General features: G+C 60.1%; 1 protein-coding gene across 1 annotated transcript in view; it reads right to left on the bottom strand.

Moving 5' to 3' along the window:
• Positions 1 to 10408, bottom strand: part of NKAIN1 (sodium/potassium transporting ATPase interacting 1) — a gene marked incomplete at both ends in the record, with an annotated part of 28977 nt that extends 18569 nt beyond the window's left edge. The window contains one exon of the mRNA XM_084274102.1: positions 10355 to 10408. Within this exon, the coding sequence (XP_084130228.1) occupies positions 10355 to 10408 (54 nt within the window). The remainder of the gene's footprint in view (positions 1 to 10354) is intronic.
• Between the last annotated feature and the right edge of the window lie 3506 nt (positions 10409 to 13914).

Raw genomic sequence — 13914 nt, 5'->3', positions numbered from 1 at the left:
TCCCTAAAATCCCATTTCTCCCCCCATAACCACATGGGATGGCTCTGCTGGCTGGGAAATGGGGGTTGCCCATTAATTTGGCACCCGCAGGGTGCTGACCCCAAGCCATCCCCCCTCTGTTGCTGCACCCACAGGGGAAATGAGGATTTCCATCCCAAAATGTGGGGGGTAAAAATGATCCCAGCAGCACCCACAGCCTGGACACAAGGCTGGGAGGGGACTCCCCATGGCATCTCCTATGAGAAATGGGGCTCTGGGGATCTCCCTGTGTCCCCCTGCTACCTGCTCCCCCCCCTCCCAGGAGAGGGGGGAACACCAACTCTGCCATCCACCCCGTTAACGAGGGTGCTGCTAATTGCAGAGCAGGCAGTGAGCCCGTGCCCCATGTATAATTCAAGCCCCTTCATTAGGGCTGGCTTTGCTTTGTCTGCCCAGTGCTGCTTCCCTGCGGGACCCCCCTGTTCCCCCCAGTCCCCGTCCCATCCCAACCTGGCTGCCACGTAGCTCCTTCTTTGGGGAAGGCTTGATTAAAAATAATTAGGGCCTGGGGCCATTGCAAGGCAGGAGGTGGTGTTGTTAGTGGGGCTGGGGTCGTTAGTGGGGTCAGAAGCTCCCTAGGCAGAGGAGAAGATGGAGCAAGAGGGCACAGATCCCTAGAGATCCATTTCCCAAGGGGGGTATCCACATGGGCACCCCAGGAGCTGGGGGGAGCATCAGTCGTCTGCCCAGGCTACGGGTGCTGCTGAGCTGGGTCTTCCCCTGAATTTGGAGATGTGTGCACCCATCCCTCCTGAGGGTGCACACCAAGGGGCAGCAGCACCCTGTGGGTGCCAAAGCTGGGGGCAGCACCCATCTCCTGGATGGTGGGGTGGGAGTGCTCATGGGATGATGGGGAGCATCTGCACCTGGTGGGGCATAAACCAGCCCAAAATGGATGAGTGTGTCCCTAAGCAGGGACTGACCCCCCCACACTGACACCCCAAATTCACCGCAGCATCGCTCACCTGCGCTCCCCGACCCAGCCATCCCCAGGAGCAGGCAGTGCCAGCACCCCGGTCCTGAGCTCAGCCCTGCAGCCCCAGGGCCAAATCCAGGCTGCAGAGCCCTGGCAGGGGCTGCCTTGAGATGGAGGAAGGATGCTGGCCCTGGGCATGGCACTGGGATGTCCTGGAAGGGACCATGGGGACCTGCCCCAGCCTCCACTCCCCATCACCCACCCAACTGCTGGGCTTCAGGGAGGGGAAGGAAAATAACTTAAAATATATAAGAAATTAATTGAAAATATGTTCAAAAATAAAATACATAATATATATAAAATATATATCTATAGATTTTAAATGTGTAATTACACCTTCAGTGCTCAACGGGTGTTTGTGGAGCGGGTGTAACAGCCAGTCTGCTGCTGCCAAAGTAAATCCCTGTTTGGAGCCACCGGGTCAGAGAAACGATGCAGATTCCCAGGAGGAGCAAACCAAGTCCTGGCACTGATCCTGCAGACACTTCCCTGCCCCTCTGGGCTCAGCCCCGTGTCCTTCTCAGCAGAGAGGGAGGTGACAGCCTGGGCATCCCCAGGACACGGGGTAAGGGGATGTGACCACATCCAGTGGGAGGGTTGGGAGACAGAGGGGATGGAGGCACTGCCAGGGCATGGGGACTCCCAGCCCTTGGGGACTGTCACACCCTGTGAGCTCCACGCCTAGTCCCAGCCCCACAATGTTGTCCCCACCATGTCCCCACCGCAGCCTGGCTCTTGTACTTCTGGCCACAGGGCTCCAGGTAGCCACAGTGCCATGCTAGGGGATGCCACCACCAATACACATGTGCCACCTCCAGCCCTGGTCAGCAAACAGGCACCCCCAGGCTCCCCCAAACCTCGCTGCACTCTGAGCACCCCAGCAGCCACCCTGCCAGAGGTAACCACAATGCCATAGGGACTCAGTGACAGCCCAGTGCCACCCCAGAGCCGGCCATGGGGCTTGCTGTGTCCCCAGCCAAAGGAAAGCTGTGCTGGGAGCTGTGACATGGATGGCTTCACCCCAGAGTCCTGGGAATTGTGAGGGGAATTGGCACCCAGCTGGTGGTGGGCTGGGAGTGGAGGTGTAGGAGACAGGAGGGGATGGGAGCAAAGAGGGGTCCAGGAGGTGCAGGTGGGGGTGCCGTGTCCCCAGGGTGGGTAAGGGGAACAGAGCTGCCAAAGCTGGGCAGGTGAAGAGAAAATACAGATTGGAGCCTGCAAAGGGCTCTTGTACAGCTGCTTGCACCCTGCCTGGCTGCTGCACCTGCAGGGTGGGCGCCAGGTCCCTTCCTTGGGGCAGGGAGGTGGTTCAAGGAGCAGGGACCCCAGTTGAACCCCACTGTGCTGCCCAGCCCCCCACAGCTCCTGGCCATTTGGTGGAGAGGAAGAGGAGGGGGAGGATGAGCATGCGGGAGACAGCCCTGAGGGGGATGGGACTAGGACTCTCAGCCTGACATTTGCAGGCAGTGGCTGAGGACCACCATTAATCTGAGCCATCACTGCACAGCAGCAGCCAGCAGCCAGGTTTTCCCATGGGCTCCTGTTCCCCTCAGCACTGCTGTGCTGCCCCAGCATGCTCCACTCACACTCCAAGCATCCCCCATGCCCACCCCCGAGCACTCTCCACTCTCGTGCAGAGCATCCTCTGCTCCCACCCCAAATATCCTCCATGCTCACCTCAAGCACCCTTCACTTCCCAAGCAACCTCCACAATCACCCTGAGTACCCCTTGACTCCCACCTGAGCATCCTCCATGACGACCCCAAACATGCTCAACTCCACCCGGAGCACCCACCACTCTCACCCCAAGCCCACTCCACTCCCACCCTGAGCATCCTCCTGCACCAGCTCCCCTCTGCTCCCAGGTGCCCACGGTGTGCCCCCAGCATGGGCTCTGCCCCATGCAGAGCAGTGGGAGAGACTTCCCTATCAACCCAGTTATGGGACAAGACCAGACTGACCCAGAGCACTAATTAGCCCTGATCACATTAATTAGCCTGAGCGCCAAGCATCAGGCCAGCTCTCAGAGCTTGGTCCCTTCAGTTGAGTCCTGCGTGGCCGTGACCCTGGACAGGCATGGTGTGTCCCCTGCTGGGATGACACCCAGTCTGGGCAGGGAGGATGATGAGAGTGCCAGGACACAGCCAGGCTGGCAGCACAACAGCTCAGCCAGCACCAGTACCTTTGCAGTCCCCAGGGTGCCCAAGGGATGCTCAGCACTGGGGGCTGCACCACCTGGCAGTGCTGCCTCCCTCAGCATCCTCCCAAGGGGAACAGGTCCCTGCTGCAGGGCTGGAGCCAGGATGCAGTGGTGACCAACAGCTCTGGATCTACCCCTCCAAACCCAACCTGCACCCCCCCTAGGCTCCTGCTCCCTAAAGCCTCCCCAGCATCACCAGCCCATGCTGAGCCCCCTGTGCAGGGGGCACATCCTGCCCTGCCTCTCCCACACAGCAATTGCCTTTTTCCCCCCCAAATCTCCTTCTGCCACAGCACAAAACCCCAAGATGGGTGAAAATTCCCAGCCAAGCACACGGGACCTGTCATTAATCTTCTTAATAACCCACTTGGGGTTTAATGTCCTGTTTAAATATGGCCAGGGCTGCTCCCTGCCAACTTTGCCTTCCTGTTTTTCCAGGCCATTACATATGTATTTGGAAAATGGAAACAAATAGCTGCTTTCAAATGGAGGGAAGGGGAAAAAAAGCCCACCAAGGGGGCTATACTGAGCCCCCTCTGCCCTGCTATGCATCCCTTCAGGATCTGGGCAGGATATGTCCTTCCCACTCAACCCCAATGCTCCAGCACTTTCAGCCAAAAACCACCCCCAGCTCCACACTGCAATGGGGACAAGGACATCCCTGGGCATCCCAGGAGGATGAGGGATGGGAATACAACCTGGACCACTGGGAAGAGAAGTGACCCACCCACTCACTTGCCGCTCAGCTTGGCCAGGCACTGTAGTGATCAATACATCATGAGCTGCATCACTGGAGGAGCTGTTATGATGGGGACATCAGGGGTTTGTGGGTCTTTCACCCCTGCTTTGTGCTCCTGGCCATTTTCTCCCTGTTCCATAGAGACATTCCCTTCTCATAAGGATACCTCCCAAGCCTCAGTATCCAGGAACAGCTGCAGCATCCAAGGGGTCCCCAGCCCCGCAGAGGGAGGTGGTGCTGGCAGAACCCTGTTCCACAGGAGATGTGCAGCAGCTGCCAGCTTACAGAGCCCTTTTCCAGCCTTGGAGCACCAAAGCCAGGCTGGGAGGATGCTGGTACCACAGCACCCCGTGCCCAGCATCCTCCCAACAGCCTTAACCCACCACCAAATTGACATTGGTGGGCAAAGCAGGATGAGAGCAGGGCTGGGCCTGATTCCCAGAGAGAGATGTGGGTCTCCCATCAGGAACTGAATTGCTCTGCGATGAGTTTTGAATCATGTGTGCCCTGAATCCTTCCCCCTATTGCATTTCTCAGCCCCAAAGAGGCTCCCAGTGCTTCCCAGCTGGAGGATCCAGGCAGAGAGGAGCTGATGGATCCATTGCAGGGGGAGCAAGAGGTGGGAGCCATCAGCCTCCGGGCTGGGCAGAGCATCCCTGGGGGGCTCTGAGCCTGTAAACACAGAAACCCAGGAGGAGCTCGGCTGAGATGAGATGCTCATCGATCCACAAGCAGTGAGTCCCCACAGCAAAACTAACCAGCTCACTGCTGATACACAGCCCAGGGCACTCAGCACCTGCCAGACGTGTCTGCTTCTCCCCAGCACCTCTCTGCCATCCCCTGCTTTCCCCCCCAGAGATGCACACAGCATCACTGGCTGAAGGCAGCAGGGAAAAGCACCCTGAGGTAACTCCTGCTGCAGCCCATCCCCATCCTGGGTGGGCAGTGGCTTCTCTCCCACGCCGCTGTGCTCTCCACCTTCCTTCTCCTGCGTTAAGGGTGGCTGTACTGGGAATATCCTCCACCTCTGCCTTCCCTCAGCCCAGCCACAGGGATTGAACACCTCCAGAAGCAGCTTTCCCTCACCTTCCAACCTCAGATCTCTCTTCCCATCCCCCCTCCCAACATCTCAAGGGTATGTTCTGGGATGGGAGAGCCAGCTGCCCCGGGGCTGGTAGGGATGGGGTACCGGGGTGGGGGTGGGGTACCCATCCCCGACTCACCCTGCACCAGGCAATGCTTGTCACCACCCCATCCGCCCGTGTGTTGTCTCCAGCAGTGATTTTTCTCCCTCCTCTCCTTCCTTCCTACCACCGAAATGAGCATCATTGATTTTTTATAGCGCTAATTCCTCTCCTAACAGAAAGCCACCTGGGATTAAACCAAATTGCTTATCGGCATCTAAACACTATTACGGCAGCTGAGTCCCTTTCAGCAGCCAAACTTGGGAGGCTGAGGAAGAAACAAGATCAAGTTTGCTACACGAGACTCCTTCTCCCAGACATCAACTAGGCCACCGGCCTTTCGGCTTCGCTGATCACATCATGCATCAGCCTTCCCTTCCCCTGGTCTCACGCCTTTGGTGTCAGGTCAGGCTGTTTCCTGGCTCATCTTCTTTATTTTCTCTACAGCCCAGCCCCCTGAGACATTTATTTCCCAGTCCCCATCGCTCCCAGCTCTGTTATGAGCCACCATGAATGATTTAGAGAGTTCTTCAACCAGCCTCGTTAATACTCTTGGGTGCACATTAGCTGGTCCTGCAAATTTAGATGTACTGCACTTTAATGGTGGTTTTAATTGCAAGTGGTAACGCTCTGCCTTCCCAAACGTGCACCAATAAACCTTTATAGTGGCCTGTCAAGCAAAGCTCTGCCTGTGAATAATGAGGATGCACTGGAGGATGCACATCCACACGGAGGTCTCGCCAGGCTGAGATGCTTCTCCACCCCCACCCTCCTGTGGCTCTCAGGGTGGTCACCCAGCAGAGGGGGGGGATAAGGTGATTTGGGGGGTTTTCATGCCTCTAACCCACACAGTTTTCCACCCCTGAGATGTCTGCAGATCCAGCCCTGGAGCATCCCCATCCCTCCACAACAGCACCCACCACTCTGCAGCATCCCCAGGCACGGGGGCATCACCGCACCCATCGCGTCCCATCCCATGGAGATGGGGTGCAGGGAACCGAGGGGCTCAGCATCCCCGATGCTGCTGTCAGCCCCCCATTGCCATGGCAACCATGCAAATGTGAAAGCTTTCCATAATCATTAGGGAGCGGAGCTGAGCAGTATAAACAGTGACTGCAGTAGATTACATGCCTATTATGAACAGTCGCGCCTTCTGAGCGCTGGTAATTATACCTAATTGTGCATTTAATTGTGTAATTGAAAACCCCCATCCAGAGTTCAGCCCGGGCTCCTTTCCCCCCCTTTCCCCAGTGGTGGGAAGGTGGCTGGGGGCAGCCCCCAGCCCCGCTGTCCTCGTGCCGTCTCCGCGCCAGGGTTCGGGCACGGTGGGAACCGCGCGAGGACAAAAGAGGCTGGCAGATGTCGGAGGCAGCCACCTCCCACCAGTGCTGGAGAGGGAGGGTTGGTGGCCCAAATCAGGCAAACCAGGACAGGAGGGGTGGTGGGGACGGTGGGGTGGGGGCACCTGTGATGCTTCAAGGGTGCAGTGGGATCCCCTTGGGAAGAGGATGGCACACAGGGCTGGGGGGTGATTGAGGGATGCAAGGGATGGGACCAGCCTCTCTCCCTTCACTCATCCTCATTGAGCCGACCCCGTTAGCTCCTTGTCCAGGGTCAGTGATGGGGATTCACATGGGGCACTAAGAGCCTCCAGGATGCTCATCCCAGAGGCTCTTGGTGCCCCATGCGAACCTCACAGTTTGAACAGGCAGGATGGGGTGGACCTTTGTCCCCTCTCCCTGCACCCCGGCCCTTGGGAGGAAGGATGCCAGTCCCAGCATGGCACAGCACCCCACACAGCACCCCACACAGCACCCCACCAGGCAGGTGGTGCCAATGAGCTTTGCTTTTCTGGCCAATGAAAGGAGAAGGGGAGAAACAAAGAAGGAAATGAAACCCTGGTCCAGAGCTCCACCAGGCAGAGGTGGGAGTGCTCAGCACCTCCTGCCCCCACCCAGCTGTATCTCACCCCCCACGGAGACCCACACAATGGGGTCACCACCTTGGGATGGAGAAGGAGCCCATCTGACCAAGCCAGTCCCATGCCAACGCCCAAGCGTGGCCCTAGCACCCCAGGGGACAGACTGGGATGGCCAAGGGGCACGTCACAGCAGCCAGACCTCTGCAGCCAGACCCCCTGTACCACCGCCCTGAGGGTGGGTACAACCCCCCTGCCACAGCACCGCTGTCCCGATCCGCAACCGACACCACTCAGCTCCAGAGTTAACAGGAGCTGCAGCTCACAGCTCACACCCCTGTGCGGGCACCCAGGTTCATTTACCACCCAACCACCACAGCAGCTTTCGTCTCCCCATAAAGAGAAACCCCCCCAACAACAACAGGCACATGGGGAAAGGTTTAATAAGGCACCACGAACCCCCACAGCTGGTTCTTCACCACCCTGTGCAACAGGGTTTTGATTTCGTCCCACCTCATCATCCCACCTCCTATCTCCCAGCAGCCCATGTCAGGGTGGGGCAGGGCTGGTATGTGCCTGGTAAGGGGATCCTTCAGCTTTTTCCAGAGAAAAAAACATCAATGGAGGCAAAATCTGGTGGATGCTGCTCGCCCCCTGGGAGCAGAGGCACCCAGCACTTGCAGCATCACCTCCAAGTGCAGCAGGAGCACATAGGATATTTGGAAACTCCACGGCAGCTGCCCAGGCTCCCAGCTGTGTCGTGGCCCAAAAACCAGTTTCCCACACTGGTTGAGGTGCAACTGCTGCCCTGAGGTCTGGGCTGTGCTGAGGGGAGCAGGCAGGGCTCTGCCAGCACTGGGCAGGGTGGGTGGCCTCTCCAGACCTTCTTTCTCCCACCCAGCACTGGGATCTCATGCCCTGTGGGTGCCAGCAGCATCCCAGCACCCTGCAGCCATGGAGCATCCTCTGCCACCATGAGCATCCCCAGTATCCCAGAGGGACAAGGCACCAAGGGTGCATTCCCTGGGGATGCAAATACCAGGGAAGCCAGTGGGGACACAGACGGTGCCCACAGGGAGAAGGGCTGTGGGAAGGTGCCCACGGGAAGGTGACCTGGCAGCGAGGACCAACCAGAGGGGGTGGCATCACCCCAGGGCAGGCTGTGTCACACCCATACATGTCACACTGGTCTTTTCAGGGAAGATGAAGCACCACTGTGTTCAGCAAGCCAGCGTGCTCGCTGGGTAGCCCTGGCACAAACCAACCCCACAGCAACGGGGCACAGTTTCCTGGGCAGCCCCAGCACACACCAGTCCAACCCCAGCCCCAGCTGCTGGGGGCACTGGGAGGACAGCTGTCCCCTCCCAGAGGGCCCAGTTACAGGCATCTGGGCTACCTGGATTTGGGGGCCGCCCATCATCCCCTCCCAGGCCTTGGCATCAGCTGTTCCCCCACCTTGGGGATGAACATTGGCCTCAGTCATGCAAGGGACACCCTGATGGCACCTTTCCCCTCTCCAGCACCTTTCCCAGATTGGTGCCACTGCTGTGGGATAGGGTGCTGGGGGTGGGGGACATCTCCCTACAGCCAACAGGATGCAAGCTGCTGGCTCCAGGGCCAGAAGGGAGGGTGGGAGAGCATCCAGCAGGCTTGGGGGGCAGTGGCGGGGGGGGAGGGCGGGTGATGTGAGGGTGGGGGATGTGTAGGGCTACAGGGAGAGCCTGGGGTGGAAAGACGACCAGAAAGGAACAATTCTGGAGCCAAGCCTCTGGGGACCCCATCCTTGCTGCAGTACACCAGGAGGGATGGAGAGGAAAGTGTGACCCCAACCTGCAGCACAAAGTTTCCCTGGGCATGAGCAGGAGCTGCTCTCCCAGCCGGGAGTTCACACGGTTCCTCCCCTAAAACAAACAGGTTAAAGCCCCTTGGATCTGGGTTTTGTCCGTGAATAAATGCCAACAAACCTGTCTGGGAGCTGAGTGGCAAAAATCAAGTGACTGAAACCCAGGAAACTCCCGACACACCCGGCAAAGGCTGGGTTGGATTCGTCCTGCCCCAGGGGGAAGGTGAGCGAAGCGCAAAGCAACCGCGGGGACAGCTGGGGACACGAGAGGCTGTTCCCGCTGGGAACGGCGGGACTCCAGCCCGGGGATGAGCCCACCCCGGCTCCGCTCCCTGGGGTTGGGAACCGGCTTTGAAGCTTCCCCTGTTCCCCCGCCTCCCAGGGAAGCTGGATGCCCTCCCCTCCCACCACCACCCCTATCCAAAAGTGGGGACCCCTCCCCACTCACTGCTTTCCGAAGGATGGAGAATGAACAAGAGCAACGCCAGGAAGAAAGTGCCGGTCAGCAGGATGCCACCATCATCTCCAGAGCGGCTGCAGAGCCCGTCTCCATCGGTGCCTCCATCACCCCCCCCCCCCCCCCCCCCGCAGCCCCCGGGGACACGGCGAGCTGACCACCACTCATCTTCCCAAACACCCCCCTTTTCCTCGCCCCGACAAGCCCCGGCATGGCCGCAGGGGCGAGTTGTAGGATGCTGATTCCCCGTTAACAAACCACCTGGCCGGGATAATTAACCGCGACCTCATCAGCGCCGGTTTTAACAGGAACCCCCCCAAAATACCCCACACGCTCCCTTTCGCCTGCTCCTCTGCCAGCAGCCTGCTGAAGATTGATTCGTGGGCGACGGCAAGAACGGTACCTAATTATTACGAGGATTGACAACCCCTCCCAAATGAAACCTCTCCCTTCTCTCTGCCCCAGCATCCCGGCGCCCCCCGGCCGCAGGCGGGGAGGTCCCGCTCGGAAGCGGGAGAGTTTACAAAGTGCTGGCAGCAGCTCCAAGTTTCCCCTCTTGCCCCGAGTCGGGGGACCAGCACCCCCTAAGAAACATCCTCGGAGTCACCGGGACGTGAAACCGCTGGCGGGGAAGAACTCGGAGGGGAGGGATTGCAGTTGGAAACAAAGCTCACACCTGCTGGAGACGCATCCCCAGGCGCTGACAGCACAGGGAAACTGGTCGGCATCCATCTCCCCAGCCGCAACTCCAGGGTTGAGGCAGGGGACGGGGTGGCATTTCGTTCCTCGCGGTTGTTTGGGTGGGGTTTTCCTTCTTTTTTTAAGGGTTTTTTGGGTTTTTTTTTTTTGTTGTTGTTAAATCGGGTGGCAGTGGAGCATCCCTAAGCCGCTCCCACAGCAAGGTCACCGCCAAGACAGAGTGTGTACCGGTGACAGCCAACATCTCGCACAAAGCACAACCCGGCATGCTGATGAGCGCAGACGGCCCCTCGCCTTACCAGCTGCAGGCAGCAGAATCCGACCAGCGTACATCTCCCATTGCATCTCCCCATGGTTTCCCAGCCGGAGCCTCGGCTTTCCCTCACCGTGGCCTCGCGTCGCCGTCCTCCGGCTCCTCACCAGCCGCCCCTTCGCCAGCAGAGCCGCCACCCGGGGAGCATCAGGGGGGCACCAGCAACATGTCCCGCTCTCCAGCCTCCGGCCAGCCCCGGCACTTTCTTCACAGCAGCAGCCCTGCCGCCTCCCGCATCCTGCCAGGTTAGCACAGAGGCGGGCTGGGCTCAGAAAGGGGCATCGCCCCCCTTCTCCGCCTTCTCCCCACGCCAAACCCCGCTCCCCCCCCCCACCCCAGCTCCAGAGCCCGCTACGGCCCCATCATCCCTCGGCGCGGGGACCCCGGGGCCGCGCACACCTCGCCATCCATCCCCGGGGCGCGCAGGTTTGCGCGGAGCCCGCCCGGCCGCTCTATTGTCTCTCCCGCACAGCCGCGCTCCGCGCCCCGGGGGCGGGCGGGAGGGAGGCGGCGGCGGCGGGTGGGGTCGGGGGCGCGCCGGGCAGGGCGGGCCGCGGCCGCCGGAACAAGGCGAGACGCGCTCCCGGCGGGGGCCCGACGGGCGGCGCGGCCGGGCGGGGGGAGGCGAGGCCGGGACACGCCGCGCCGCGCCGAGCCCTTGGCGGCTTCCGGGGGCAGCGCGGCCCCTTCGCCGCAGCCGGCGGCAGCGCGGCTCCCGGCCGGGCTCGCTCCTGCTTACCGCCCGCTTCTCCTTACCGCCGCGTTCGGCGTTATTAGTCGCGGGTTTATTGTTTTACTGGGGTCGTTCCCCTCCTCCTCCCCCGGCCGGCCCGAGCCAAGGGGCGCTGGGGTAGATCCCGGCCGTTGCCGACGCGCAGAGGGCAGGTGAGCCGCTGCCCTCCCCCTTCCCACAGCCCTGCGGCCCGTGGGTGGTGCCTGGACCCGCCGCGCAGGGACCCCGCAGCCCCCATGGCTGCGGAGGGGGATGGGGGTGGGTTACACACCCACCCACCCACGGGCCGGCGCTGCCCGGGCAGCAGCTGGGCTGGCAGCGAGGACAGATGGCCCAGCCCGGGAGGGGAAACCCCGCCACCCCCCTCCCCATCCCCTGCGGAGCCCTGTTCTCAGCCGGCACATGCGGCTCCGGGGCGGGGAGTGATGCCGGGCGGGAGGCGAGACGGCCCCCGGGCATCCTGCACCGGGGCTCTGCCCCCGGAGGGATCTCAGGCTCTGATCCGGTGGGTCTGGGTGAGGCTGTGGGTGCCGGCGGAACTGGCAGGGTCCGGCCCCGACCGCCCACCCAGCCGGCTCGCCTTTGTTCTTGTTTCGCAGCGCACCTTCGGGGCAGCGCGTCTGCCGGGGGAGCAACTGGGATGCTGCTTTTCCAGCGCTTCAGAAAGCTCATCCTGCAGCCACCCAGCACGAGGACTTGGGAATAGTTTGCTGCTTTTCAGTTCTGGGATTTCTTAATCCTCAGCCCTGATTTTTATAAGGATGTGTCTCCTAAACCAGCCCCACACACCCTTAGGTACCAGTGCAGCTCTGCACGGGAACCCAGGGCTGCAGCCTTCCCTGTGCTTTGTGTGTGAGTGTCCCTCTGGTCATGGTCTAGCCTGGCCCATCCAAGCTTTCGAGGGATCACTCATCCCTGTGTGCTGCTGGGACCAGCCCACAGCACCTACCCCACTGGGAGCTTTTCCTTCTCCCTCTGGGGTGGGGATTTCTCTCCCTCCCAGTTGTTCCTGCTCCCAGGAGCGGTTTGGGGGACTTTGCAGAAGGGGCTGGGCTTCCATGAACGCAAACCCCAAGCTGCAAGCATGTGGTGGGTTGCCCAAGCAATGCCCTTAACCAGGTCTGGGGTGGTTGAATCCCCACAGAGACCGTGTGTGTTCCCACTGCCGGGAGCTCTGTGTCTGCTCTCTGCTGTGCCAGGCTGGTTCAGTGGGCACATGGTGAGCTGCAGCCTGTCAGTCCTGTGTACACCCCTGTCCTGCTCCAGGGATCCCACCCATGGATCTGCCCCCCCCTATGACCCCTCCACCCAAGGCTTGGCTCCATCACCTCCGTGGTCCTGGCTCCATAGAGTCCCAGACTGGTCTGGGTTGGAAGGGACCCAAAGGATCACAGAGCTCCAACCCCCTGCCACAGGCAGGGACACCAACCTCCAGGCCTGGAGCTACACAAGGCTGCCCAGGGCCCCATCCAACCTGGCCTTGAACACCCCCAGGAATGGGGCACCCACCCCCTCTCTGGGCAGCCTGTTCCAGCACCATCATCTCCATCTCCTCACCAAGAGCCTGAGAGAGGTTGTGTCACCCCAGAGGGACCAGTTTCACCCCACGGGGCAGAAGAAGGTGAGGATGTGATTGCCCCACAGCACCTTGTTGGCAATGGCTGGGCAGATCTGCTCTGCTCAGCCCTCTCCACAAGCTCCAAAAAATGCCCAAGGCCAAACAGCCCGATGTAGAACGCTGGAGCCCGATGCAATGGCACTGAGCCCCTGCCTGGCTCCTGACCTGGTGGGTTTTTGTGAGGAATCAATTTTAGATTAAAACAGGTCAATATAACATGTCAAGGCGCTGCCTGAGAAGGAGAGGAGATAACTTCATTTGCCAGAGGTGGGAAAGGAGCCCAATGTGTTGCCTCCAGACCCCTGAGCTTTGACTTTTCTTATTTTTGCAAGAAAAAAAAAAAACAATGACCAAAATAACAGAGGAAGTGTGAAGAGGACATGGAGCCCAGGGCAGGTTATGTGTTCAAGGGGATGGGATGCTTTGATGTGCACCTGGGGTTGCCTCAGTTTCCCCACCACCCATTGTGATGGCCACACCAGAGCCTCATCCCAAGTCCTGCATCCCTTGCAGGACAAGGGGGATGGAGTGAAGCTGGAGGAGGGAAGGGTTAGATGAGGTATTAGGGGGAAGTTCTTTCCAGAGAGAGTGGTGAGGGGCTGGAACAGGCTGCTCAGAGAGGGGGTGGGTGCCCCATCCCTGGGGGTGTTCAAGGCCAGGTTGGATGGGGCCCTGGGCAACCTTGTGTAGCTCCAGGCCTGGAGGTTGGTGTCCCTGCCTGTGGCAGGGGGTTGGAGCTCTGTGATCCTTGGGGTCCCTCCCAACCCAGACCAGTCTGGGATTCTATGATCCCTGCCCTGCAGGAGCCTGGCATGGCTCTGGCCCTTCATGATGGAGATGGAGAGGAGCTGAACCCCCCCCCAAGGGCTGCAGCTCTCCACCACCCAGGGGGGGCTCACAGGAGATGTGCCCCAGCTATGGGCAGATCACCTCTCCGCTCACCCAGGGATGCTGGCAGTGCCCTGGGACCAGCAGCGGGGATGAATCCAGCAGGGCCAAGCCCTCCACCCCCAGGGCAGGAGGAGCCAGGTGGGGTCATGGCCCCAGCTACACAAAATCACCTGCTTTAGCAAAAAATCATCTCCTTCCATGAAAAAGGGTCATTTTAAATAACCCCCCTCCTGGAACCTCCAGAACACATAGAAACAGGGCTTTTTCACTAAACTGGTGTTTTTACCCCCAAATTTCTATTTTA

Source organism: Gallinula chloropus, assembly GCF_964237585.1.
Source record: "Gallinula chloropus genome assembly, chromosome: 22".
Taxonomy (NCBI): Eukaryota; Metazoa; Chordata; class Aves; order Gruiformes; family Rallidae; genus Gallinula; species Gallinula chloropus.
This window is presented reverse-complemented; position numbering and strand designations above follow the sequence as displayed.